Source organism: Hyaloscypha bicolor (assembly GCF_002865645.1).
Source record: "Hyaloscypha bicolor E unplaced genomic scaffold K444scaffold_118, whole genome shotgun sequence".
In the NCBI taxonomy this organism is placed as follows: domain Eukaryota; kingdom Fungi; phylum Ascomycota; class Leotiomycetes; order Helotiales; family Hyaloscyphaceae; genus Hyaloscypha; species Hyaloscypha bicolor.
The window spans coordinates 362,916-388,323 of NW_020194620.1; the positions used below are offsets into that span (position 1 = coordinate 362,916).

The 25,408-nt window shown below is 44.4% G+C and overlaps 9 protein-coding genes across 9 annotated transcripts; 3 read left to right on the forward strand and 6 right to left on the reverse strand.

Moving 5' to 3' along the window:
• Positions 1-1,109: 1,109 nt before the first annotated feature.
• K444DRAFT_615979 (uncharacterized protein) lies at positions 1,110-1,936 on the reverse strand. Its single transcript, XM_024880831.1, has one exon. It carries the CDS (start codon positions 1,885-1,887, stop codon positions 1,546-1,548), a length of 342 nt encoding a protein of 113 aa, XP_024733089.1. The 5' UTR covers positions 1,888-1,936; the 3' UTR covers positions 1,110-1,545.
• A 145-nt stretch (positions 1,937-2,081) lies between these two features.
• On the forward strand, positions 2,082-3,150 carry K444DRAFT_615980 (uncharacterized protein). Its single transcript, XM_024880832.1, has 2 exons — positions 2,082-2,395; positions 2,453-3,150. Exon 2 carries the CDS (start codon positions 2,559-2,561, stop codon positions 2,844-2,846), a length of 288 nt encoding a protein of 95 aa, XP_024733090.1. The 5' UTR covers positions 2,082-2,395; positions 2,453-2,558; the 3' UTR covers positions 2,847-3,150.
• Positions 3,151-3,438: 288 nt separating this feature from the next.
• K444DRAFT_665847 (uncharacterized protein) lies at positions 3,439-6,345 on the reverse strand. The gene is made up of 2 exons (XM_024887129.1): positions 4,950-6,345; positions 3,439-4,901 (listed from the first exon to the last, which is right to left on the reverse strand). The coding sequence occupies exons 1-2, from the start codon at positions 6,269-6,271 to the stop codon at positions 3,584-3,586; spliced, it is 2,640 nt and encodes an 879-aa protein (XP_024733091.1). The 5' UTR covers positions 6,272-6,345; the 3' UTR covers positions 3,439-3,583.
• A 1,008-nt stretch (positions 6,346-7,353) lies between these two features.
• On the forward strand, positions 7,354-9,221 carry K444DRAFT_632613 (HET-domain-containing protein; the record flags this gene model as incomplete). Its single annotated transcript, XM_024883495.1, has 3 exons — positions 7,354-7,639; positions 7,689-7,785; positions 7,838-9,221. 3 exons carry the CDS (start codon positions 7,354-7,356, stop codon positions 9,219-9,221), a joined length of 1,767 nt encoding a protein of 588 aa, XP_024733092.1.
• A 2,475-nt stretch (positions 9,222-11,696) lies between these two features.
• Positions 11,697-13,798, reverse strand: K444DRAFT_665849 (uncharacterized protein; the record flags this gene model as incomplete). Its single annotated transcript, XM_024887130.1, has 3 exons — positions 11,697-13,335; positions 13,384-13,586; positions 13,635-13,798. 3 exons carry the CDS (start codon positions 13,796-13,798, stop codon positions 11,720-11,722), a joined length of 1,983 nt encoding a protein of 660 aa, XP_024733093.1. The 3' UTR covers positions 11,697-11,719.
• A 3,634-nt stretch (positions 13,799-17,432) lies between these two features.
• Positions 17,433-18,165, forward strand: K444DRAFT_615983 (uncharacterized protein). The gene has a single exon (XM_024880833.1). It carries the CDS (start codon positions 17,617-17,619, stop codon positions 18,091-18,093), a length of 477 nt encoding a protein of 158 aa, XP_024733094.1. The 5' UTR covers positions 17,433-17,616; the 3' UTR covers positions 18,094-18,165.
• An 83-nt stretch (positions 18,166-18,248) lies between these two features.
• K444DRAFT_693429 (uncharacterized protein) lies at positions 18,249-20,197 on the reverse strand (the record flags this gene model as incomplete). The annotated part of the gene is made up of 5 exons (XM_024887843.1): positions 18,249-18,948; positions 18,999-19,422; positions 19,483-19,826; positions 19,979-20,052; positions 20,105-20,197. Coding segments are annotated over 5 exons (1,539 nt in total), but the record flags the coding sequence as incomplete, so codon positions are not given.
• A 276-nt stretch (positions 20,198-20,473) lies between these two features.
• Positions 20,474-21,643, reverse strand: K444DRAFT_615984 (uncharacterized protein). The gene has a single exon (XM_024880834.1). The coding sequence runs from the start codon at positions 21,628-21,630 to the stop codon at positions 20,722-20,724; it is 909 nt and encodes a 302-aa protein (XP_024733096.1). The 5' UTR covers positions 21,631-21,643; the 3' UTR covers positions 20,474-20,721.
• A 959-nt stretch (positions 21,644-22,602) lies between these two features.
• On the reverse strand, positions 22,603-24,039 carry K444DRAFT_615985 (P-loop containing nucleoside triphosphate hydrolase protein). The gene is made up of 4 exons (XM_024880835.1): positions 23,857-24,039; positions 23,720-23,807; positions 23,123-23,672; positions 22,603-23,071 (listed from the first exon to the last, which is right to left on the reverse strand). Exons 1-4 carry the CDS (start codon positions 23,994-23,996, stop codon positions 22,668-22,670), a joined length of 1,182 nt encoding a protein of 393 aa, XP_024733097.1. The 5' UTR covers positions 23,997-24,039; the 3' UTR covers positions 22,603-22,667.
• Between the last annotated feature and the right edge of the window lie 1,369 nt (positions 24,040-25,408).

Below are 25,408 nucleotides of genomic sequence, written 5' to 3' on the forward strand. Positions count from 1 at the left end.
TCCCGCCGCCACATCTCCTCCATTTCATCGTCTGAACTTTGCCCCAGTTACTTGGGCCGAACGCGAATTAAGCGCCCTCACACCGGCCCAGGTAGCCGTCGCTTTCGGCATCTTGGTCTGCGAAACCGTCACCGACCCGCTATAAACCGGCGGGCCAGGAATCGTATAAGGAGGAACCGGAGGGGCAACATCAAGATTGTAGAGCACGCCCGGGTCTGTAGCTTTGTAGAAACAGGTGGCAAGAACACCGGCCGGCTTAACTGTGCCGTTGCACGAAATCGCAAGGTTGAAGCAGAAGGGGTAGTTCTGCTCTCCGTTCGCCTGAGATGCTGCATGGAGAGCTATGATTTCGTGGCGGAGGACGTAGTTTCCTAGAGCGATGGTGGGGAATTTCCATAATCCAGGTGAGGTTGCTTGCGATCATGAAATCCTTGGGCCAGGTGCCGTATGCCGGCTTAGGGTCCAAGAGCGCCAGCTGGTCGATCTCAAACCATTGGAGTTTGGTTTTGTCGGCTGCTATGCAGGGTCCGTTGCAGTTTGCTAGGTAGTCTGTGATGGGTCCTTTGTGGGATGTGGGCTAAGTGTTCCAGAGGATTTCAATCTTTGCTCCTGCTCTCACTGGCGCTGCGAGTAGGGCATTGGTGGCTTTTCTATGGCAGATAATGTCTGCGTTGGCGTATGCTGCCGGAGCAATAAATCCATAGTCTAAGACGTCGGGGTTGTCCATCCTACAGTGATAGGTTGGGGATTGGGGCACTGGTAGCTGGGATTGTAGCCGTTGTAACTAGAAGTATTAGTTGACAATCTGCGGTGAGACAATACGATACTCACAATACGCCGTATATGATCAGTGAGGTTGCTTTCCCGTGGGCAGCCGCCGTGCTGATTAACCCAACGAAAGCTAGAAAAGAAAATATGATCAAAGCTGATCAGATATATGCAGGGAAATGGGCGCGGAAGTGTCTTATTGTAAAAGATTTGCAAAAGATCTGGGCGGCACTGGGGAAGACAAGAGCAGGTCTCATAGAAGGAAAGCGCTGTATACTTATATTATCAAGACTTCGGATAGCTCGCCGTCATCTGGTTGAAAGGGGGATGAAAAGAGGTGACACGGCGTTCGAGCTTTAAAGCTACCTTGAGTCTGCGGCATTTTAGGCTATGTAATGACAGAAAAATGTCTAATGGTTAGCATGCAATATATATCTCGTCCAACTTTATGACCTTCACATCCCAATGGGAGGTCAATATCTTCGGCAACGCCGCCTTTCTCATAACGCCCGACACGTTCTTGGCCCTCAGCCCAACTTCTCCCGATGTTTCTGTTCGATTATATTAACTGCCGAATTGTGTGATTGGTCAATGAAGCTTTCGCGGCGACTAGTCCCATCTTCTTGGGATCTTACCCCAGCTTTGCTGTTTCAAAATCCCGGCGAGCCGTCGGGTTCTCCAGATTTTCAAGTTTAGCCGCAGTGAAAGAAGTTCAGGCGGAGAGGGAGGGGGTAATGTAAATACACAAGCTTCCCCACATAACGGTTTGATGGTTGTTCATAATTCGTCACTGAGCAAGCCTTGGGTTTTGGTCAGGCTGACGAGAGGAGATACAGCGTTCCGAAGAGTTCGTGTGAGCGATTCACCTTCCTCATTCGAATCGAACGTGGCTGGGAGATAGGGATGTATGGAAGGCTTCCGAAGACCTAGGCGTAGGCACTGTTCTGCCGGTCGAGTGGTACTAGTGGCAAAGGGTGTGGATGTGGTGTTGAAAATTAATAAAAAACACTGTGCAGTGCTTCGGCACGTTGCAGAGGCAGCTTGACCAGCAGCTGACAACGATTGAGACTCGGCATTTAGAAGCACCGACGAGAATATATTCAGCTGAAATGAGCACATTCTATATCACATGGGAAACCATGCCCCTCCGGCTTGGAGTGATAACGGTAGAGGTTGGAATGAGAGGAGGTTGAAAGAAAGTTGGAGTTGTAACGAGTAACCTTACTTCAAGCGATGGAAACCTGAGGCAGAAATTACCCCACCGAGACTTCGCGTGTAACTTCACGACTTCCAAAATTCCCCATAGGTCTGCACTTGTTGCGGCCGTACCTATCGATACGTTCTCCAGACGTAGGACGACTCCCGTCGTTCTGTGCCACGCCACACAAACCTCATTTTACTCCTCTTATGGCTTCTGCCATTCATCCCTTCATAGTCCTTCCGCAACAAAGCTGCTCGATATGAAGGAGAGTGTCAGACCGTCTAATGCCAAAGACGCGTTCGGAGGGAAGCCTTCTATGGAATTTTGAGAGTGCCTCACAGCTGTCCTTATTAGAGGACCTGAGGAAAGCTGGCGCGCGGTTACGTTGTCATTCAACTGTTGGAAGCTCTGAGCTGGTGCCTCTTCGTGTGTTGTTTCTTCCCAATCAATGGTGTCAGCACAGTCACTGACTATTTCTCCCAGCGCTTTCGAAATCTGCTCCGTGTTCGATCATCTGCCACCATATTCCCTCCATCACAGCGAAACAACTGCCTTCGAGCTTCCCCTCTACCGTTTGCGACACATCTACATGCCGGAGATAATTTGCAACCGAGTGAACTGCGGCAAGATACTCGCCGATGGAGAAGCGCTGCTTGAGCACCTGAGGAGGGATCATCCGACCAACATACAATGCTATCTGTGCCTGGCAACATTTGGCACCAACAACAAGGCATTGATTGATCACTTTGAAGAGAAGCACCCAGAGGTGGATGGGGACCTGAAAGTACCCTGCACATATCCCGGTTGTCGGAAAACGGCTGTGAATTCATGGTACCTGAGTCAGCATCTTGTTTTGGACCATGGCGTTAGGCGTTAGATAAGATGTGGGATATACCCTAGTGCGAAGTTGGAGCGAGAACCGTAGTTAAATGATCTCATTGTTGTGAGATTGAGATTGATATTGATGGCAATTGCAAGATTCCCTGCGTTGTACGCATTGCTGTTATTGCTCGTTAATTCGTGGCCTCTAATCTGATAATAGAAGCGCAGATCATAAAATACCGACACGAGAGCGGACGGTTGAAGCTCAATATTATTCCGAGCGTTTCTGCATTCTTGTCTGCTTGCAAAGGATCTGGTTGTTTGACGATTACCAGAGCCTTGTCAAGAGTAACCCTTTCACAAGTTGCAGGAATGTTGGACTAGTGTTTCTGTCACTGCACGGACAATGATACTTCCATCTTCGTCTTCAATTTCCCCCTTTAGTCAGACCACCTGACTTTGTGTTCTTTTACCCGGCATTGTGTGTTTAGAACAGGCAAATCTACATAATACAAGTTTAGAGCTTGTCGCATTACCAAGACGAAAGGAATGACCGATTCGTGCAGTTCAAACAACGCCTTTCCAGCTTCTTCTAGTGGGGCGAGAGAGAATAAATGGAGAATAAGTCAACGAAAGTTGCATTTTACATCTCATTGTATGATTAAATGCTTTCAATGTGGAAAAGTAAATGATCTATTTATTGCCCAAGTACTCGAGATTCTCATCACGAAACCACGCCAACAACTCCAAGGAAAGCCCCAGCACTCCACCCGTCCCTTGTACAATATTTTCTCACTGTACATCGCTATCTCTGTGAGCCGACGACGACCAAGTTTTAGTAACTTCCACGATGCCTGGCTTACTGCCTTGAAGTGAGGAACTCCCACGTTGGCCCGGGAGCAACGCAGCTCCAGTTGTTACCCAAGCTGTGCTTGGTTTCGACCGCTTCGCACGGTCACCGTCCGAAGAGTCCGAACTTTCTCCCACCGTCACGGTTTCCAGCACTTTCCTTGCTTCCTCATGCCCTAACATACAAACCCAGTCATACGCAGTCATATTCCGATTATCCATGATATCCGGATCCGCGCCATGCTCAAGCAAGTACTTGATAACTTCAACATTACCCACAAGCGCAGCCGATTTGAGTGGCGTGATCTTGACGAAATCCATCTTATTCGGATCCGCGCCATTTTGAAACAGGATATCCATGACCTTCATATGTCCTCGTAGAGCAGCTGCATGGAAAGCCGTTGCTCCCAGAAGGCCACCTGTGGCGTCGACTTCTGCACCTTGCTCGAGTAGAGCTTTGACAACGTGTTCGATACCGAATGATGCTGCGTAGTAAAGTGGCGTTGCGTGCTTGGGGTAGTAGTTGTAACCAAACATTCTCTCGATCCCAATTCTTTTAAGGTCTTGGCGGGGGGTAATCACCTCTGAGCAGATGACTTGCAGCCAGCTCATGAATTGAGGCCGGCAAGGTGGGGTGAAGAATTCCAGAACATGAGCTTTTAGTTCATCGCATGATGAGCCGGCGTTTTTGGCATATGAGGGCCAGTATTTTGATGCATGTTCCAAGAATGGATGATTTAGAAGACGAACTTCGAAATCGTCTACTGACCGAGCGGGGCCGGTCCGAAATGCTGCGAATGAGAGGTATGTCAAACACCTGAAGGCGTTTTCTGCGTTGGCTTCTGGGGCTGACAGGGAAAATGCACAGGCTTTGCCGTGTTTGATTGAGTCCGATAGGAGGTAGTCCTTGACTGACAAATGCGCGAGGATGACTTCGCCTTCCGCGGTAAATGCAATGAGACTGCCGCACATGTCGTATATATCCATTGGACTGCTAAGTTGAGCTTCCTCGTCAATGCGGTCCATGCCTTGCTCGATTGCTAAGGACTCATAGAGTTCTGCAAGAGTGAAGGTTGAGACATCGCAGACTAGCCACTGTAGTGTTTGTCTGACGACGTCGACACACCCAGGGTCAACTTTCTCTAGGATCTTCTCGTATGTTTCTTGGAGGCTCCTAGGAAGGCAGTTTAGCGCCTGTCTAATGTCTTTCATGGTTTTCAATTTCGAAATCGAATCAAGTTGGCATTGGGCCCAGCGAAACCTGTTAATATCAGCGCTCCTGTTTTAGAGGTTTGGCGAGGTGCCTTACATCCCCTTTGACTTCGTGCCTAGACGCTCTCGAATGACCTGTTGGAATGATGGCTTCAGCCACTTAAACTCTCGATCATTGTCTAACCGGTGGGAGATATAATTGTCAATGTCACGATCCAGACACGCTGAAGAAGCCTCCAAACGCATTCTCGGGACATCTGACAGAGCTTCCCGGATATCGGCTTCATCTCGACTGCTGACAAGTATCTTGATAAACTTTCCCTGAGTGCCCAGCTGGCGGAAAAAGACTAAAATATCTTGGCGTTTCTGACACTCATCCAACCCATCGACAAGTATCGTCACCCGATGCTGACTTGCTATCTCGACGAAGACATCGGTGATTGTACTCACGTTTATCCGCTTGCCGTAAGGTGATTGACTCAGGTTGCATCTATTGAAGGCAGCCTCGAGGGAGGCTGGAAAGGAACCCAACTTGAAGCATATCTGAGCAAGAAGAGAGCCCGCAATATTGAGAGGATCGCTTGTCTCCGGGCTTCTGAAATCACAATAGAAGTAGGCGAGTAGGGTAGGAACTTTGTCATGAGTGTGTTGCTGCAAATAGTCGATCAACGTCGACATCAAAATCGTTTTACCGGATCCCGGGAAGCCACTCAGCCACAAGAAGGACTTCTCAATCCCTATCCAATGCTCAAACTCCTCGCATGATAAGAACCAGTCGTTTGTGCCCGCTTGGCGGACCATTAAAGCCTCTTTATGATGTAAAGAGGGATCAATTGGAGATAGCCACTGAAGGATGCTGCGCTTCCTGTCGTCTAATGATATGTCCTGAAATTGCTTGAACAGAGACCTGGTGTTCTCATCAACATTCGTCAGCGTCTGGTTCAAGTTCTTGATGATAGCAGCTTGATCCATCGTGAGAGCCAGGTTCAAAGTGCTCTTGCATCTCTCTAGCCGCTGGAGCATTTCTTCCGCCTCTTTCCCCTTTAATTGCCATCCAATACTTTGAATCACTGCCCTTCTCTTACTCCCGTCTTTTCCTGCCCAGCCTCCAGGAACTAATCTCTTCTCGAGCGTTTTCAGCTCCTCCAAACAATTTTGAACTGCTCCTCCCTCCTGGCAAAGAACTTCCAGGGCGGTTACCCGCGAAATGTTTGTTTCGTCGAAGTTCAACTCAGACTCATTGGCTATTTGCTCAAGACGATTGAGGATCAGCCGTAGCTCATTGGTAGAGCTGATGATGCGAGATAGCGCCCATGGTTGGGTGTTGATTGCAGCGCGAAAGTCGCAACAAACGGAGACGATTGTATTCGCAGCTTGCAGCACAGCTATGACACTCGCCGTTACACTGAGAGGGTCCATGGCCAGCTTCGCCGGGCATTGAAATTGCTGGTCAAGGCCTCTAAAGGGAACAGAGACATCAAAATCGCGAGCTGACACTGATCATCAATTTTTAGCGTGCATATCGCGGGGCTCCTGTGGCTGCCTACGGAAAGCCATAAGGATCAAGTGACCAAGCGAGCTGTTCAACTTTCGGTTTTCGACTTACCACTCGGCACGTGCCACCCCACCAAAATCGCAAACACCCACATATCACGCCCATATACTACGCCCTCTCCCTGTGCCTCTATTACTACTTCAAATATTTACTCTCTTTAACTCTTCTCTCTCTCTCTCTCTCTCTCTCTCTAAGTATAAGGATAAGAGAGGGGAGACATGGGGGGAAAGGGGGATAGGGGCAAAGCGAGGGAATTTGACCAAAAATTTATATCGCTAAATCTTTAGTACCCCTATAATTTAGCGATTGTGGGCCTAAAATTTAGCAATAAGCAGCCTATAATTATAGGGCTTCTTTTTTCTTGCAATGCACGTGCCTCGAAGCTCACGTTTCAATGAGCGCTTTTCACTTTTCACTTTTCACTTTTTCACTAGCTTGCTTACCCTTCTCACCCCCTCACTCCCCCTCTCCTAGCCTTATATATATATATAAATCAAAATTAAAGAGAGAGAATAAATATTTCAACTAATAATAGAAGTATAGTAGGAAGGGGCATAATATATAATATATGGGCATTTGCGATTTTTGGTGGGGTGACACGTGCCGAGTCGTAAGTCATAAGTCATGAGTCGTACGTTCGCTTGGTCAATTGATCCTTACGGCTTTCCGTAGACCAGCCAGCTAGCGATGTGACACTGCACTCGCTAACTTGCCTCCTCTTTGTGTCACGTGTCAAAAGTGGGTTGCTGCCTAATCCTCTTCATAAACGGCATCCTATAGAGTATATGTCATGTCAAAAATTGTCTACACCAATGGTTCTAGACCATTTCTTATCAGTCGCTTTAAAACTTGCTCCTTTTTTCAAGATATGGATGATCCACATTATCTGACAACACCGGGTGCGGTCTGTCTCAAGTGCTCGTCAATGACTTCGACCTCTGCAGGAATGTGGGCTCTTAGCTCGGATCTTGGATATCGGCATTACAGTATGAGTGAACTACGAAGCTCTGCTGATCTCGGCTGTCCTCTCTGCCGTTTATGTTGCTTCCGTATATACAACTCACGGATATCATTCAAAAACCGACGCACCCTCCGATTCTACGCCGAAAGTTCCGATGGAAGGACGACTGATAGGCAACCTATATTTGGAATATCAAAGTTGGTCTTCAGGATACAAGACAGGAAGGCTACCCTAGCAACGAGTTTCGAATTTCATGCCTATACTTCTAAAGGTATATGATGATGGCCACACACTTTCACCAAGACTAAACTTCACCCCAGGAAATCCGTCATCCAATTGTCTTAAAGAAATCGATATAGATCTAGATGTTGCCAGCTATAACTCCACAAAGAAAATTCGAGCACAGCTAAAAAAAATGTAATGCTGAGCATAATAAGTGTAGGAAAGCTAACGCCTCTGCACTTCCCAGTCGAGTGATAGATGTCGGCTACGAAGAGCTATCTACTACGCTCAAACTTCATGTCCCCAAACATCAAGAATATGGGTCTTATGTTGCCTTAAGTTACTGTTGGGGTGGCCAACAACCAACGATCACAACATTAGACAACATCGGCGCAAGGACAGCCGCAATTTCTTTTGCAGAACTTCCACAAACTGTTAGGGACGCAGTTGCAGTTACTCGTAGCCTTGGGATTCGATATCTCTGGGTTGATGCACTGTGTATCATACAGGATTCCGGCCCAGATAAGATCAAGGAGATAGCATTGATGGGCGAAATCTATAAAAACGCAGCTGTGACTGTTGCAGCAGGAAATGCGACTGATGTTAAAGAAGGCTTCCTCAAGCCGCGGTCACTACCATCTGCTTGTTCTTTACCTTTGTATATCTCGGAAAAGCAGTCAGGCACTATCTGGCTCCAAGATCGGAAAACATTCAAAAGACCTCCTGAACCATTGGACTGCCGTGCCTGGACCTTCCAAGAATTCCTTCTTTCCCCTCGAATTCTGTATTATGGTTCAAACGAGGTCATCTGGCGTTGTCTGACGGAGAATTTAAACGATTGGATTTCCTTAACATCGCCTCTGGCTTACCCGTTACCTTCAACTTTGTACTTGCCTCTATCTATTTTCGAGAGAGAGGCCTCGCCCAAATCCAAAAATTATCAGAATCAAGACGAAATTTGGAGGACCATCATCAAGACATATAGCAAACGAAATATCACCGCTTCAGAAGATCGTTTGCCGGCTTTGGCAGGAATCGCTTCCGAGCTGCAGATTGTTTGGAATGACAAATACGTAGCAGGCCTATGGCAGAAATGTCTTCTCGGACATCTTCTCTGGACAGCCGAAGCAAAATTCGGATCAAACCTGGACAAAAATCAATCATTGACCTATAATTGCAACAATGTGGTGACAGGCTATCAATCACCCGGATGGTCTTGGGCTACATACCACTATGCAGTTGAGATGTTCAGGATGGAAACGGAGGCTGCAGAGGTAATAGACTTCGGTGTTAGTTTAGTCTCTGATCAAGCACCATTTTCGGCTGTATCCTATGGCTGGCTTTCTTTAAAAGGAAAGTTAGGCAGAGGGGATGCCATAAGAGGGTGCGAAGTTAGTTCTTTTAGATATATCGCGGATGGCAGAATGCAGGATGAAAGCCTCTTCAACGAAGGCACCAGAGTCTTGCTTCTTGGTTACGGCAAAAATAGTGTCCCTTATTGGGGTTATACATTACGTCCTTCGGATAGAGGAGCTTATTTGAGGACCGGGATCGCCATAGTCTACAGCCCGTTAACTGCCAGACTTTTATGGCCAGAATGGTGTGAGAGTAAGCTCGTGATAGTTATATGATGGGCAGGGGAAGTTAGCGAGTGCATGGTCTAATCGCCAGTTAGCGATAATACAGCTGGTACCCGGAAAATGTGGGGCAAACATTAAAATCAAAGAAAGTTGGTGTGAAGCTGATTTCGAATCCTACTGTATTTTCAGATGGTCCATACTATCGTAAAAAGACCTTCGCAATTGCTTCACTAGCGTGGTCGCTCGTCATTTACTGCGGTGATGAAGATGGGGAATAGGAAGGATTGCGGGGCAGCTCAAGGGAGAGCGAAGCATACACGTATAAGTGTGGCATAATTCCAGAATTTTCGGCACGCAGGGATGTATTGAAATTAGGGCTGAAACCTATAGGGCTGTACTCTAATGAGGCTTAAGCTATAGGCTTATTACCTAGTATATTATGCCCTGTAAGATTGAATTAGTTTAGCTAGTATAATATAATATATCTTATAAAGTGAAATAATTTAACTAGTATAAATATAAGGCTCTCTAATTTAAGTATTTAATATATATAATTTAAGTAACTTAGAACTATATATATAAGCTATTTACTATTATAAAATAGTAATTAATTTAGTATTATTTACTTGATTTATATTATATATAATCTTAGCTTTATTAAACTAGTTTAATAAATTATAAATACTAAATATTACTTTTATACTTTATATTATATATTTATATTTATTAAAAAAACTTTAATATAAAGAAGCTTCAAATTACTAAGCTTATAAGGCTCATTTATAAGCTTTAAAATATTTAAATATATAAGCTTTTAATTAAGTAAAGCTTATAAAAAATTGGCTTAAAATAAAAAGTATTATAAAACTAGATTTTATAAATATTTTTTTTTAAAAAGAGAAAGTAATTTTAAGACTTTAAAGCTTTTTAATAATTTTATAAAAATAATAAATGTTAATATAAGTATTATAATTATAAGTTTATATATTTTAAATAGTTTTATAATATATATTATTTCTCAAAATAACTAAAAGGTAATAAAAATCTTAAAAGCTTTATATATTTCTTTAAATATATAATAGTTTAATATTAAAATTCAGGTTTTATTAATTATAAGCTATTAAAAAAAAAGTATTATTATTATAATAATTATAAAATTAAATATTTCAGAATATAAAATTAAAAATATAAAAAAGGCCTTTTAAAATCTTTAAAATATTAATATTTCCTAAAAGTATTAAAGCTTAAAACAAGTATTTTATTTCTTTAATATTATTACTAGAAATTAATAAAACTATTATTAATTATAATATAAATAAAGAATAAAATTCAAAAAAGCTATAAAAAAATATATATATTAAAATAATAATAAAAGGCTTTAAAAAGGCTTTTTAAAGAAAGAATTTTAATTATAATAAATAAAGCTATAAAAAAACTAGTTATAAAAATAATAAATAAAAGAGAGCTTTAATAGAAGATTTTTAATAACTTTTTTTTAAAAAAATAAAAAAATTAAGGCTTAAAAAGCTTATAATAAATATTAATAATAATATAAAAACTAGTTAAATAGCTTTAATAAAGCTTATTTATAAAAATAATACTTTATTATATATAATTAATCCTAAAAGCTTATATTATATAATTTATTTATAAAAAGTATTATATTTTTATAAATAGATTTAAGGGCTTTTATATAAATTATAAAGCTTATTAGAAATTTAATTTTAATATTATTATTATAAATATTATATTTAGAACTAAAATATAAAAGTTATAAAAATACAAATATATATATCTTATAATATATTAGCTTATAAAAGACTTAATATTTTATATATATTTCTATAATAATATAGCTATATTATATATATAATTATATAATTTAAAAATAAGTAAAAATAATAAAAAGTAATAAATATAAATAATACTAGTTAAGTAACTAAATTAAAAGCTAAATTATAATATTTAAATATTTTATATTATAAAGCTTTTTTAGTAATTAATTCCTTAAGCTTATATTATATTATAAGTAGCTTAAATAATACTTTAATAAAGCTATAAATCTAATATGTAACTTTCTTATATTTAATTAGTATTTCTAGTTTCAAAAAATAATTAAATTAAAATAAAAAAGTAAAAGACTTTATAATAAAAAAGATTACTAGAATTATTAAAAACCACTTATAAAAATAATATTTCTAATATATAAACAAGTCTAAATATAAGTATAAAGTTAATATAAATTAAAATATTCAAATATAAGAAGTATAGGTTAATAAAAGGTTTATATGCCTTTATAACTAAGCTAATATTAAAGAATTAATTATATAGTATAGCAAATCGGGATTTTTATTTAAATAAAAGGTAATATCTTTAAAAATTCTAATAGCTTTAGTCTAAATATAGAAAAAACTTACTATTAAAGAATATAAAGCTAATATTAAGAGTGAGTTATCCGAATAAGCTTTGTATTGCTTTTTGTAATACTTAAAGGAGAGGAATCGAAGTGTTGAAACAGTTTGAGGTGTTTAAGTGATAATTATAATAAGTTATGAAGTTGTAGACAATGTAGAGATCCCATCACATATGGCGAGAATGTTAGCATACTCGTCCCAAATGCTATCCGGCCAAGTCTTGACCCTGTCGTGGCTTCCACTCCCACTCATGCTCGCCGATGAGGTAAGGACTGTGAGTTCTTTGCTCGGGTATACCGCTTCGTTCATTTTGGGAGGGTTCATGAATTGTTCAAGTTGTGAGAGTGGGGAGCGACGGAAGTTAGTTGCGCTTATAGGCGGGTCGGAATCGAGCCACTGGTCTACGTGCGAACACCCAACAAGCTCGGAGCTGTTCCTCATGGGGAGGGATATTTGTGGTCGTATGAGATCCAAACACTCTCTGAGTTCATCTGCTAAGAGCTTTTCCAGGTGCGGAAGAAGCCCAAGGTAATCGCTCTCCAACGTCCTGCAGAGGCCGCGGTCAAATGTTACTGAATGCTTTGCTGATTTGCAGGCCTTGAGTAGCTGATTGGCACTTGATCGCCAATTTCCTTGCTCTCTCAAAAGAACCCCATATTTCTGATGAGCTGTAGCCTTTTCCATGGCGTGATGAACAATATCGAGGGACTCAGTGCAATACCGAAGTAGGACCTGGTACATCCAGGCTGCCGACCCAATGAGTCCGAGAAGCGAGTATTCGTATGCAAGAGAGAAGCCATGAATAAAAAGCCGAGGATATATTTGAGCCATAGTGACACCAGCATCAGAGCTTGTGCTGCTGAGAGTGGCCATCAAACGACACAAACATACAGACAAGCTTGTGTGGTCTGGCTCCATCAGCAGAACCAATTCAGTGAAAAGAAGTTCAATTTGGTTGAAAAGTCGACCATTGCCATCAAGAGAATTGGTGTCGAACTGGAGAATGAAGCTCGTCAGAGCGCGGCTAAGCATACCCATTGATTCCTCAATGCGACCGACCTTGGCGAGTACCATGCCGAGAAGTGTTTCAACATCAGTCTGCCAGTGTTGTTCTATGATTTTGCGGCAGTGGTGCTCTGCATTCTGGTGATATCCGAGCCCCTCAAGTTCTTTGGCGATTTCAAAATGCTGCTTCAAGGTTGGAGTGCCAGTTTCTCCATGTTTGTACTGATATTCTGCAAGTGTCACCTCCAGAGGTAACAAATGAGCGAGCGAGTAGCTCTTCGAAGTACTATTCTTTTGCTCGATCTGGTCACCGGGGAGATAGACAATTGGAAGATGAGCGCCAATACCGAAAAGGTCTGGCGAATGGCTCTGCTCTTGGGACTGAAAGTCTTGAAAACAATTGTCTTGTGAAATACTTTGGCCCAATATCTCTTCGAAGTCCGAAATATCTTCGAGGATGGCCTTGCGATGACTGGTAATGGCGTCCTCCCAATCACTAAGTTGGTGAAGCCAACTGCGATGGGTCAAAGGCCAGTGTTGATCGGATATCCATTTATTGACATCGTCAGAGTCTACAGCTTCTAAGAAATTGGTGCTAGAAGCCAGATCGTTTTCTGTGTCCGTATCCAGCGAGCAGACCGAGTGGGGGTGCCTGCCGGGGTCCAGATAAGCACCAAGATACGGTAGAGGATCTATTACCCCTTCCACGGGACTCGACGGGTAGTATGAAATGTAAGAAGGCTTGCCTTGGACTCATCGTTAGTGAGAGCCAGAATTGAGCATGAATCACTCACTACCATTAAGCGCCACCGTTCCATTCCCCCTTTTCTCAACTTCAAACATCGCAGGCGTCACTTCAATGTGTCGACAATAGAATACTGTCTTTATGTCTGCATGTTTACGTTCCCTCCATTTTGAACGCATCCATTGCCAATCCCGGGTTGTGATGTTCTTCACGAAATCCCATTGTTTTAGCTTCTCTTTCCATCTTCTCTCCCTATAACTCGTATTAGCCATGATTCATATGTTATATTCTTCAACGAACTTTGCTATTAAGCCATAGATTGCCTCAATCTCGGTCATGGTGACGTTCAGCGTCTGGCCTTCAAGAATGTAGATACTGAAAACGTCTGGTTTGACATGCTCCCAAGGCAAAGCGCCGGCTGGTTTCCTCTTTCCGAGCACTGTAGAAGTGCAGCCGTCGGCCATGTTGAGTCGGAAGGTAAGAGCGGAAGAAGAGGCGGTCAATAGAGAATAATGCGGTCCTGAAATTAGGAGCACATTCTTGTGAAGAAGAAGGGAAAGCTGAATCCGAGGCCAAACAAGTCAGTCAAGTGCAACTAGTTTAGTCGCTTCTTGGACCAATAAGCAAGGAAGTGCACCCGGTGCAGCTCGCCAAATTCCAGAGCACGCCACGCCCGACCGGGACACGCCGTGAGCCAGCCTCAAACTGTGCAGGAAAACCAGGAATGGTAGGATCGACCACTGGCAGACGTGCAGGAGCAGAAGACGGCGAATAAGAATCGATCCTAATCCTGGAACATTATCACTCCTGGAAGCCATCGCGCTGCCATCGCGCCGCCATTGGAGCTCGATTGACCGAGCTGTCGTGTCAGGCCCGACCCAACCGAATAATTGGTGAGAGAAAGGCCTTTCTTTTACCACTCAACCTCCGCGCTTCCAAAAGCCACTTAATTCATAAGTGCTACTGCTGTTAGAAGTTGCGGTGTGCCAAAGGGAGCAGGCTGGGGAACGGATGACTAAGCGGGTGGGTGGGGGGTTGAGATTTCCTCTATTGGTTGGCAAAGAAATCATATTGTTATGAAACTATTTAGGCCCTGTTTCGCAACTCTTGAATGCAGGTATTTGTCAGTATTCGAACACCAGCTTCTGTTTATTACAAAAATAAGTATTTCGCATATCTCTATGAACCAGTAATCGCTCCTATACTAATCTTAGCATCCGCAGAACCACTTATTATAGGCAGTTCTATAGATGCTAAGTATTTGAATACTAGGTTTTGCTACCTTTATAAACCTTTCTAGGGCATAAATTCTTTCTAAAGCTTTATATTTTGCGATTCTAGTAACAGTATATCTTATATTAATTTATTTAATAATAAGTAATATAAGATATAATTATTTTATTAATTACTTTTCTATTTAATAATAAATAAATCTAGGCTTTAAAATACTATAATTATAGGGAGTAATCGCTAATTATTAGGAAAGGAGAAGTACGGGATTAGCGAAACTAAAAAATAGATGGCAAGTTCTTGTTTTTGATTCCTTACTAGCTCATACGTTTTTCAGGCTAAAGAGAGGAGAGTTACATGCGCCTCAGGCTGTAATATATATAAAAGCGGTCCTACTAATAGTGCTTTATAGGTGGGATAATGTCCAAGAAAGGAGGACCCCGGCCACTCCATCTCTTATATACTATATCTGGCCAGGTGGCTACCTAACTAGGGAATCGAACCCATTCTGGCCGCTCTCCTCCTTCGAGAGGCTCTTCCCTTGCCCATATCCAGGGATACTCTATTAAATATAGAGTACTCTCTTAAGTTACTCTCAAATATGCCATCTATAACGAATTTCTATTTATACTCTATATTACTATCCGTAATAACCCTAAGCCTTGTATATTTCAGTTACTACTCGTAAATATAGAGATTTGTCCGGGTATATCCCCCCGATTCAAAGAATTAGAACTGCCTCCCTTTCGAGAGGTATTTACCGGCTTAAGGATATAAGCTATAGCATAATTTGGTACCTTCTAAAAGGCCCTGAACTATAAGAAGATCTCCGTAAAGGGGGATATTATACAGATATATAAAGCGGCAAGGTATATCCGTAAGATACTGATCTATTCTGAGAGGTGTACCGACTACTACTGCTCGGTATCGCCAAGGCTAGCAGGCTATCTCAGCTGAAAAGAGAGGACTCCGGTAAGAGATCGAGAGGTATTGTCGAGGGAGCGCCCGGTATGCGAGCGGGAGGGTATCGAAGAAAGATCTCGAGATCAAGTCATATCGCAGTCGATTCGGGATAATGCAGTCGAATTGTACCGTTCAAGGAGCATCGTTTGACTCAATCTTAGCCCTATAGCTTATCCTCGGAAAGCTATAGGTTTCCAGTCTGTACCGCGAGGAGGTGTTGAGTCGTCGCAGACCAACTAAAAAATAGAGGCTTAGTGGGCTAAATACGGTTGCAGAGATAAAGCTAAAACCTCGGTGATTACAGTAATTATTGAGTATTTGTTTCTTGCCAAACACTTTTAATTTGTCAAGTATTAGCTTTAATTATCGAGTAAACGAAAGCCAGCATTTGGCTGTCGTGATTACCAGTAATCAAAAGCGTGCGGCCGTGCGAAACAGGCCCTTACTCGATCATATGCAGTGAAGATGAGGGCTTTCTTTCTACTCCATATCTGCAAGTTAGAGGAAGAGAAATCTATTAACGATTTAAAATCTGTCCTTGTTGTTGCTCATAGAACTTTCCTAGCAATTTCATCCCCATTCTTCTGGAACGAATTATACATTTTGCTCCTTCCCAAGATTGAATCTTAGCTCTTCACCCACTTTCTTAGCGAGCCATCACCCCCTGAGCACTAACCCCGATATATTGTTGACAAGTGGTTGCAATAGGAGTACCATTCTGTATAACAGGTTAAGTCAGGCTAATTCGACCGTTCAGGTGGGAACAACTTCTTAGCGGTAGTTGGGGAAAGGCAAAAGAAGCGTCGGGAGGCATGCCGACATGAGTTCCGCGTTCGGTTGCAGGGGTTTCCATTGGCGCAGCTAGCGGTAACTTCAAGGGGCTGCATCCGACGACAGGGGCTGTTCCGCATAGAAACATAAAAAAACGAGAGTGTCAAACAAAAAGGCAAAAACACACAACAGCAGGTATTCGCTGGTGGTCACCCACCCAACTACTAATCTGCCGATCTGAGGCTTGTGTATGGCAGAGCGGACGGGATGCCCATTTCTCCTCAGTCTATGGTCGTATGTGATTGATTTTGCTTTAATTATATGTATATATAAATAGTTTTGAGAAGACAGGTCACGTGGAGGGAGTGGAGCGTGAGCGAGGACCATACGACCAGTATGGGGCACGAGTGAGGGAGTGAGGATATAAGGCCGTAAGCCCCTTTTTTATCTCCTTCTTTTTCTCCTTAATCAATTCAACCTAGCCTTCCACCTACCTCTGCTCCTGCTGTGCTAGTTACTTGTAAGGTCATACCAGACCAAGGGACGTAGTTTTCAATAAATAAGCTAGTTTTATAAGACACTTTAGAAACAGCCAGAACCCCAGTTCTTTTTGACAGGGTGGATTAGTCGTGTACCCACGTGATTGGCATCAGTCGATCCCGCCAATGGGCTCGACTGTTTACTTGTACTAATAAAGAAAATAGAGGGAAAGGAGAGGATAAAGGCCGACCAGAGCCTATATAAATCCGGTTGGAAAAATTGGAAAACGATCCTCGGCATTAATAACAGCGTAGTAATAAAATATCGGATTACAAGAAAATCATTAATTGATCATGTGACACCCGCCATACTCCCCTCAATAATAACCTCGAATCAGCATTTCAAATAATTTCTTAAGTCCATGCTCGAAGCAATAGGCAAACTCTTGCGAAGCCTCTCGCAAAGGCTTTCGAAGCCTCATTCCGATATCATAGCAGCATACCTTGCCGCTACTGGTTTGGCGTTTCCCGGCAGGAAAGCAATGTGGCTGAGGCCGCCCACGTGGCACACTACACATATCTTACGCTGCGCAGCCTATCTCCCGATCACACCATCAAACCCCTTACACACTAATCATTACTGTCAATTGCGGAGGTTCCGTCTCGGACTCGAACGCTTGCGGAGCCGACTATCTTACTCGAAGACGCCACAAACCTGTGTTAATTTTGTCGCCAACATTTAAAAATATAAACGCTTTTCCCTCGCTAAACCTGGAGGGATTCCAAGGTAATAAAGGCGAGACTGCCTTTGTAGACTTTCTCTTCGCCAAACGGTCAAAATGGAAGCTGTTGGTGCGGCAGCAAGTATAATCAGTATTGCAACGCTTGCCATTCAACTGGGCGATGCTTTAAGGAAAGCTGCGGAGTTTTGGGATGCCATCGAAGATGCACCAGCCAATGTTCAACGTATCTCGCGAGAGCTGCAGCTTCTCGTGAAAGGCTTAGACACCATCCGACATCAACATGAAGCTACGTTGGATTCGGACGAACACGAGCAATGGATTAGACAGGCTTTGGAACTGGTCAAAGAGGATATCGATGAGCTTGTCGATCTTGTGTCGGACCTTTCCAGGTCTTTAGGACCTGGTTATGGGCGAGTGAAGCAGAATTGGGGGAAGGTGCGCATTGTTCTAAAACGAGATAAGATCAGAAGGTGTAAAGACAACATTGAAAGTGCAAAAATAACCAAGGGTTCACCCTACACACGCCCTCCGCAACTCAGCAAGCACCTAAAGGGCATCAAAAGAGGGTTTTGAAGCTTCCGCTAAAGGGTGCATATCTCTGTGCGATGGGTTGTAGAAAATCACTCACAATTGTATAGCCCGGGGCTTAGATGGAATATCATTCAGTAGTCCTATTATCCTGTGACCTGGTAAATATGCAAAAACTCTCCAACTTCCAGCTTCCCCGCCTCAGTTATCACCTCTTCCCCATCATCCCCATAATTCTTACTCCTCAGCCACCTCTGCAGCCTCACAAAGCCCATCCCCGCAGCATCCACGACATCTCAGTGATCAACAGCCAAATAAGTCATCACGCCCTTCACCATACTCTTTAAAAATCTTCCGTATGGGGTCGCCTCCTCGGCTTGAATCGCACTGAGTAGTACCCAGAGAAAGATGCCGGGGAGCTGCTTCCATCTGCTCAAGCTTACTCGCCAAACACTTCCCCAGAGCTGAGCTAGATCTTGGATCCCATATGCTTTGGAAAGAGAAGTGTGCTCTGCGATGGCGCGGCAGTAGATATGCGCTGCTATCCTACAGCTTTGGTATACAAAGTCTTGTAATAAATGGCTGTCAGGTTCATGACTGGTGGGCAGATTAGCGAGCCAGTCTCGAGTCCAGAGTGCGGTTCTTCGTAGTTTTGATCGATCTTGTAAAGTCATGGGACGATCAACCCCTTTTACCGTTGCGAGAAGAAGGAATTTCACATTATCCAGAGTAACTGCCGTTTCCTTACTTATCCCCAGCACTTCTTGGTGAGCTTGAAAAGTTATTCCGCAGGAGGAGAGCAGCGGCGCCATTACATGAGCTGGGTGGGGAGGAAGGAGCACCACGTTGTGCGGAATGGATGGCTCGCGATCGTATGTCGTCGCAATATTGTAATCAACACTTCCAAATCGGTTAGTGAGTTGAATTTCAGGAATGTAGGGGGGAACTACATCAGAATCATCCGTTTCAAGAACTCGTGCAGGCCCAACTCTCCTAGTCCACCACGCAACCTGACCATCTCCACTAAGCCCTTCAAATGCTTCTCAATCACATCAAACTCGCTCCAGTACCATTCCATACTTACCAAAATAGCAACTGCACATATTGCTTCGTTTCCCACTTGCTCGTCCAGTCCTTTCTCACTCCTCAGCTTCTCGTTGAGGAGTTGGATTGCGGTTAGTTTGTAGGAGAGGACAAGAGGGTTGCTGTTTGGTGGTACTTTGAGAGATTCGGACTGTATGGCTGCTGTTGTGTAGATTGAGAGGGTGGCGAGAAGAGGGGATTTGAGGGACCAGGGCACGAAGTGCGAATTGTAGTAATTGGGGACTGCGTGACCGTCTAGGGAGACGGTGTATTTGGTCAGGAGTTTGACGACTGTGGGAAGAGAGGTTAATTCTGCGTTATTTATTCGGGCCAATAGAAAGGTGAACCTACATGCACTTAGCAATGCTGCTTTCTCGGCTGTGGGAGTGATGCCGAGGAATTGGAGGGGTTCAACGGAGACGGTGTTGGATAAGGGAGCCAAAAGATGATTGGGGCCTGGGTGGGAATGCAGTGGTCGTTTATACCCTTCTCCGTCTTCAGGAACAACAGCGTCAGACATTCGGGTGATTATTGTGTTCAAAGAATTCTGGTATGAGTCTGGATTAAAGTCATCTAGGTTTTCCACATAAGAGACATGCAGGTTGTCTCTGGTTGAGTGGGCTTTGGTTGCGCTGGATCCAATACTGGAAGGAGTTGAATCTTTCATGAAGCCATCTGTGTGGCCATTGGTTCTACTAAGCGCCCAATCCTGAGAGGAAGAGGCTCCTTGGAATTCATTTGAGCCTGGTTGAACTGCCGAAATTTTGTTGGCCTCCCCGGGAGTAGCGACATCCCTTCAATACTATTGAGCGTGAGAGCGTGAGAAATTGTGGAACAGATCACTTACAATTTCCTGCGATATATGCATTGAGGCGGAGGATATCTTCTCGAGCAATTCTGACACGACTGCTGTTGGTTGCACTTTCTCGGTTCTTAGAACATTCCCCAAGTCCGCAATCTTTTGGAGACAGACCTTTTGCTTCCTTTTATGGCACTCGGTACGAGCCGTTGAGAGCTTCAGCCTCCCCTCCGCGAACTTCGACCCCTGGTATTTGCTCAATTTCTGAGCCTCCATGTTGTCGGATTTTTGAAAGCATTCTCTTATGAGCACAAACCCTGGGGCGAGAATGTGCAGGAAGAGAAAATATTTGAAGTCCAGCCTCAAAACTTGGCAGCAGCAGGGCTGAGAGAATTGGCTGCAAGCTCTCGATGTTTGGCGTTGGGGTACCGTTATAATTGGTTAAGGAGTTTGCTTCTGCCGTGCCAAGGAAAGCCACCACAATCACAAGTTTGAGAAGCTGAAAGATAGGCGATTTGGAGGGTATTCAAGCTGAACATTGGGGTGGATTCGGTGATCTATTCGTAGCTAGACATCCCATTGGCTGGGTTCATGTTGATTGGATTTGATAACCCACTCGGGTCACGTGCTTCTCCCCCTATTGCCCACCTCGTTTGCCCAGATGCTGCATGGCTCAATGAGTTTGATTTCCATTACTCCAAGTATCTAGCTCATTTCCCACCTCGCTCTATTTCTTCTTCTTGGTGTCTTCCCTTCATTTTTTCAAACAAACCCGCATTGGTAGACTATAGCTATGCATTCATGATCTCATTCACACCACTCACAATATCCTCGATGATATCCTCAACATTCCCTCCACCATCAACTTTCAACACAATCTCCTCGTCCAATGTTTTAGCCGCAGGCTTTTGAACAACGCCGAAAGACCCGAAACTCGTCATAGTCCTCGGATCCAAGGGTTTCAACACCGGTAACTCCCCCTCCTCCCCCTCCTCTCCTCCTAGGGGTACAAAAATAACACCAATCCCATACTCACCAACAACCGTCCGAATAGACTTCTTATGCCACGCCTCTAGCTCCGGATGCGTGACGACCATCAGCGCTGGATTCGCCTTCTGCAGTTTCTCCTCGTCGGACAACGTAAAGAAGGGAGGCTTGTTGATGAATTTCGTAGTCGGCGCACCCGAGGACACAAAGCTGCTCGCAATACTCGAGACAGATGTCGAGATCGCAGTATCCGATGCTGATGATGCGATAGAACTAGCTGAGCCACGCCGACTCGTCGATGTCGACGATCCACCAAATGCAGAGAAACCCTCGTTTGAAACAGCCGGTCGAGACTCCTCAGGGAACAAATACCCAGTCCTCGTCATCTTCGAAAGCCACATGCGCTGATACCGGCTTTCATTTGCTCCAGACGATGTAGCTTGCTCGTCTCCAGGATGTCTCGATGCTCCCACGCTGGCTGCTTTGGCGGACGTTTCGTGCAAGCTGTCGCCTTGGAAAAGCGGACAGGAAAGTGCACTTGCGATTGATTTAGAGATTTGGACTTTGCCTGCTGTAGCTGTGGAAGCCATGATCAGAATGATGTATTTTGAGGGTTTCCTGGGCTCGGAAAGGGAGTATGAGGGGTCGGGCTTTTCGGGGAGGCGGTGGAGCATCGCCTGTGGTGTTTGGGGACGGCTTGGGTGATCGGCCATTGTGAGGATGTTGAGGCTGTGGCTTTTGGGATGAGTCGCTAGAAGGGGTGCGAGAGGCAAGATGTAGTGAGGTTGGAGTCCCCTTTGAAACCTGACCTCGCCGTTGTCGCGCATGAGTACTTAGTCAGCGATGCATATCACGTGAGCCTCCCCCCTATTTCACGGAGCAGAGCACTGCCAGAAGACGGGACTCCATTGTGCGAGGTTGCAACATTGCTAGAGCTACCCGATATTAGTTTCTAAGGTGGGAGGTTCCGTTGCGATTCGTGTGGGCTCGAAAGGTCAAAGGTGAAGAGCCGCAACGGCAAAACCTCAAAGTGAATTCTCTCAACACCCAGCCACATATATCAAAATAAGAGCCTTTTCCGCTCAAATTCAATTCAACTTGCCTCGTTAAGTTAAACTCCCCACAAAAATGTAGGCATTACTATCATTTCCTTCCCTCCACCCAAGCTACGATGAGACGTGTTATGCTCAATCGTAACCTTCTTGCAAAGCTGCGTTCTATAGGTTCCCACAGACTCCTTTCTCAAATGAACATGGAACGAGCGCTGTGAGAAAGTGTTTCGGAGTTAACACAATGTTCTGAGCTTGATGTTCTCTGGTTTCTCTTTCAAATCATGACCTCTATGAGACGTTGCTAACAAATTAATAGGTTTAGGAAACTGAACTTTTTTTTGCAGATTTTTACTACCTGGGGGGAAGCGATTCATTTGGAGAGAGAATACAAGCGCGGCTTAGCGATAACGAGATCAAAGTTAATATCTGCAATCAAGAAGTGAACATAGAAAACAGCTTTCCGAAGATTCTCGTTCGTTGGAACGAGTATTTTTCGGTAAGCAAAGCCGCCATTCTCTGCGTAAGAAGCACTCATCTTCTAAACACCGAGACTTCTATCTGTCAATCATTTCATTTGAATCTACTTTCGTGATAGTGAATATTCTTTCAATCCTCGCAGCCCAAATCAACATTGCCAGCCCAAGTTTTCCCTCCAACGCCCCAAGCCAGACATTCAAATCCTTTCACACTACAACCCATCATGATTTGACCTCGCCCAGCAGTTCCGCGCCATTCCTAACAACGCCAACTACCGCCCCTGTCTGCACGAGCTCTCCCCCACCACCACTCAATCGGTACTCCACCTCAGCCAAGCCATCTAACCATGTAATCATAACAGGCGCTGGGACATCCATCCTGCTCAATTCCTCCGCCAGTGCCGTAATGATGTCCGCCAACGCTAGCCCCTGCGTCGCCTTAAGCGTATTGATCGTCTGCAGACAAGTTATCACGTCCTTTGTCTGGAGAAGCGTGTTCATGATCTTGGTTATGTCTTCGGGGTGTGGGGAGGCTATGCATTCGTAAATTGTGGTTTCGGTGATCAGGTCGCGCTCGATGTCTTTCTCGGCGATCTTTGGGGTGCCTTTCAGGTGGAGTGGTGTGCCTGCTAGTCTTTAGAAAGCAATATTAGAAGATGGAAAGGGGAAAGACATACTGCTTGCGTGGCAGGCTTGGAGAACGTTGAGAGCGCGGCGCATGTCTCCTTTGCTCAGCCGGACCAACGCATCTATGGCTTCCCCTGTGATCTGAATATTCTCCTCCGTGATGACTTTGTCTACCAAGACCCGGATATCTCGCTCCTTCAGCGGACTGAATCGGAACCTCGTGCACCGACTCAGGAGTGCGGGGCTGAGCTTGTGTGTATAGTTTGCAATGATGCAGAATCGGGTGTTCGCGGTGTATTTCTCCATGATTCGTCTCAATGCCATCTGTGCCGTGGATGTCATCGCGTCCGCCTCGTCGAGGATAATTAGCTTGTATCCGGCAATCGAGGTCGAGGACGAGTTGTTGGTGAAGATTTGCTTCGTGCTGGCGAAGGTTTTGATTTGTTCGCGGACGACGTCGATACCACGGTCATCAGAGGCGTTGAGCTCGAGGACCATCTGCCGCATGTTCTTGGAGCCATAGATTCGGCGGGCAAGAGCGAGGATCGTAGACGTTTTTCCTGTACCTGGAGGGCCATATAGGAGCAGATGGGGGAGTCTCTGTAGTTTCATGAGCGCGTTTCCCTCCACCGTCTGGTCGAACTCACATTTGTATCCACGAACTTGTTGATGGTGGCTAGGATGTCTTCGTGCCCCGATACGTCATCGAGGGTGTCTGGACGGTATTTTTCGACCCTAAAGGCAATTCAGGTGCTGGAATGGACGGCGATCGCGCTCTGCTTACCATGGCAAGCTATCTTCCGCTTCGACTGGCAGGTTGGCGATGCTTCTCTTGCCTTTGGAATTGGTGTTGTCTGAGCTGAACAGCACCGAGTCTTGCACCGCAGGCGCATCGACATCCATATCATCCTCGAAGTCAGACATGTTGCTGGAGGCTATGCGTTTCTTTTGGTGCCGCTGCTTGAAATATTGAAGTGAAGTTCTGGGAAGACGCGTCGTCGCGTAAAGTGGCGCTAGGGTGCCCCGAATCTGGTCTGAACTCCTGGGGCACTTAGAATCCTCCACCCAAGCCTTCCAAGCTTGATCCCTTTGAATTTTGCCTGCTAACACCATCCAGCAGCAAATATTGTAATAGTAATTAGTAAAGCTCTAAACTTGTAGACTTTATCGTTTATTTGACTTCTCTGGTATGGGGTTGCTTCCGAGGATACCAAGAACCTCTAGGTCGAGCATGTCCTGCAAAACCCCTTCCGTGAGTCCCTTATCCAAACGACAATCAATTCCTTAGATGTACCGAACCTGGAGAGTCGCAACATGCGAAGATCCGTGACATGATCCTTAATAAGTCTCTCAAGACTGTTCAGATGGCTAAAGTTGCTGGCTGTAGTGACCGTTCGGTCCGCGAGATGCGCTAAAACCTTCGTTACTTTGGCTTGACCAAAGCCCTCCGGACGCCGTCGGATGCCCTTGAAGCGTTACACCTCCGATGTTAGATGCTTTGTGTGACCACTTGCTAGAAAAGCCTAACCTATATCAAGACGAGTTCGATGTGCTTGTGACGAATTTCATTATCTTTCCAATCTAGTCTAGAACCTTATTGTACTCCTATGGGTGATTCTCATTTGCGGCACTTATTAATATTTATCAGAGGCGTTGGACTAATTTAATGCAGACCCTAGCGGTACTAACGAGCCTGCTGACAAAGTCTATGGTTTTAGGGTATTTCGCTAAGAAACGAACCCTATAACTATTTTGGACTTATTAAATTTTATATTCGGAATTAATTTTGCAGGCCTTCTAAACTTATTTTGGCTTCTTTTATCGCGTGCGCTTGAATTATATAAGGTTTTAATCTATAGTTGCTGTGAAACTGTGAAGTGAAGTCGGCGACTTTGGTTTGTGAGGCCTGAAAACATCGCTAAAACCATAGCCTTTTGTCAGCAGGCTCGTAAAAGAGCTACCAGCAAGTCGCGCCCCAACTAGATCAATACTGAGAAGCGGCAGCGGCAAGTCACACCCCGGCAAATCCTCGGGTCCGCTCAGTATAGAGTTGAAGATCCTCAGATGAAATAGGCAGAAGTGAACCAAGTACCAGGTTGACGAATTACCAGGTGTAATTCGTGTTACATAGGAACAGAGGAGATTTCTAGAATTGTAATTATTTCTAGAAGAGAAGCGTGAAGCTCGTAGAAGCTTGGGAGCGAGGCTAAATACTCCTTAGCGCCATAATTAAGCGAAATGTGTGCCTAAGGCTGAAGCGAATTTTCCCCCTCACAGAGTGGATGCACATCACATTGGACAGCTGTATTTTCTTTTTTTTTAGATGCGTTCTGCGA

What these genes read in the sequence shown, in the direction of transcription:
- K444DRAFT_615985 (XM_024880835.1), bottom strand. Translation starts at nt 23,996, where the DNA reads ATGTCTGACTTCGAGGATGATATGGATGTCGATGCGCCTGCGGTGCAA. An exon ending in GCGGAAGATAGCTTGCCATG is followed by an intron (nt 23,808 to 23,856) that starts GTAAGCAGAGCG and finishes AATTGCCTTTAG; the next exon opens with GGTCGAAAAATACCGTCCAG. An exon ending in ACAAGTTCGTGGATACAAAT is followed by an intron (nt 23,673 to 23,719) that starts GTGAGTTCGACC and finishes ATGAAACTACAG; the next exon opens with AGACTCCCCCATCTGCTCCT.
- K444DRAFT_615983 (XM_024880833.1), top strand. Translation starts at nt 17,617, where the DNA reads ATGGAAGCTGTTGGTGCGGCAGCAAGTATAATCAGTATTGCAACGCTT.
- K444DRAFT_665847 (XM_024887129.1), bottom strand. Translation starts at nt 6,271, where the DNA reads ATGGACCCTCTCAGTGTAACGGCGAGTGTCATAGCTGTGCTGCAAGCT. An exon ending in GGCACGAAGTCAAAGGGGAT is followed by an intron (nt 4,902 to 4,949) that starts GTAAGGCACCTC and finishes TGATATTAACAG; the next exon opens with GTTTCGCTGGGCCCAATGCC.
- K444DRAFT_615980 (XM_024880832.1), top strand. Translation starts at nt 2,559, where the DNA reads ATGCCGGAGATAATTTGCAACCGAGTGAACTGCGGCAAGATACTCGCC.
- K444DRAFT_615979 (XM_024880831.1), bottom strand. Translation starts at nt 1,887, where the DNA reads ATGTGCTCATTTCAGCTGAATATATTCTCGTCGGTGCTTCTAAATGCC.
- K444DRAFT_615984 (XM_024880834.1), bottom strand. Translation starts at nt 21,630, where the DNA reads ATGGCCGATCACCCAAGCCGTCCCCAAACACCACAGGCGATGCTCCAC.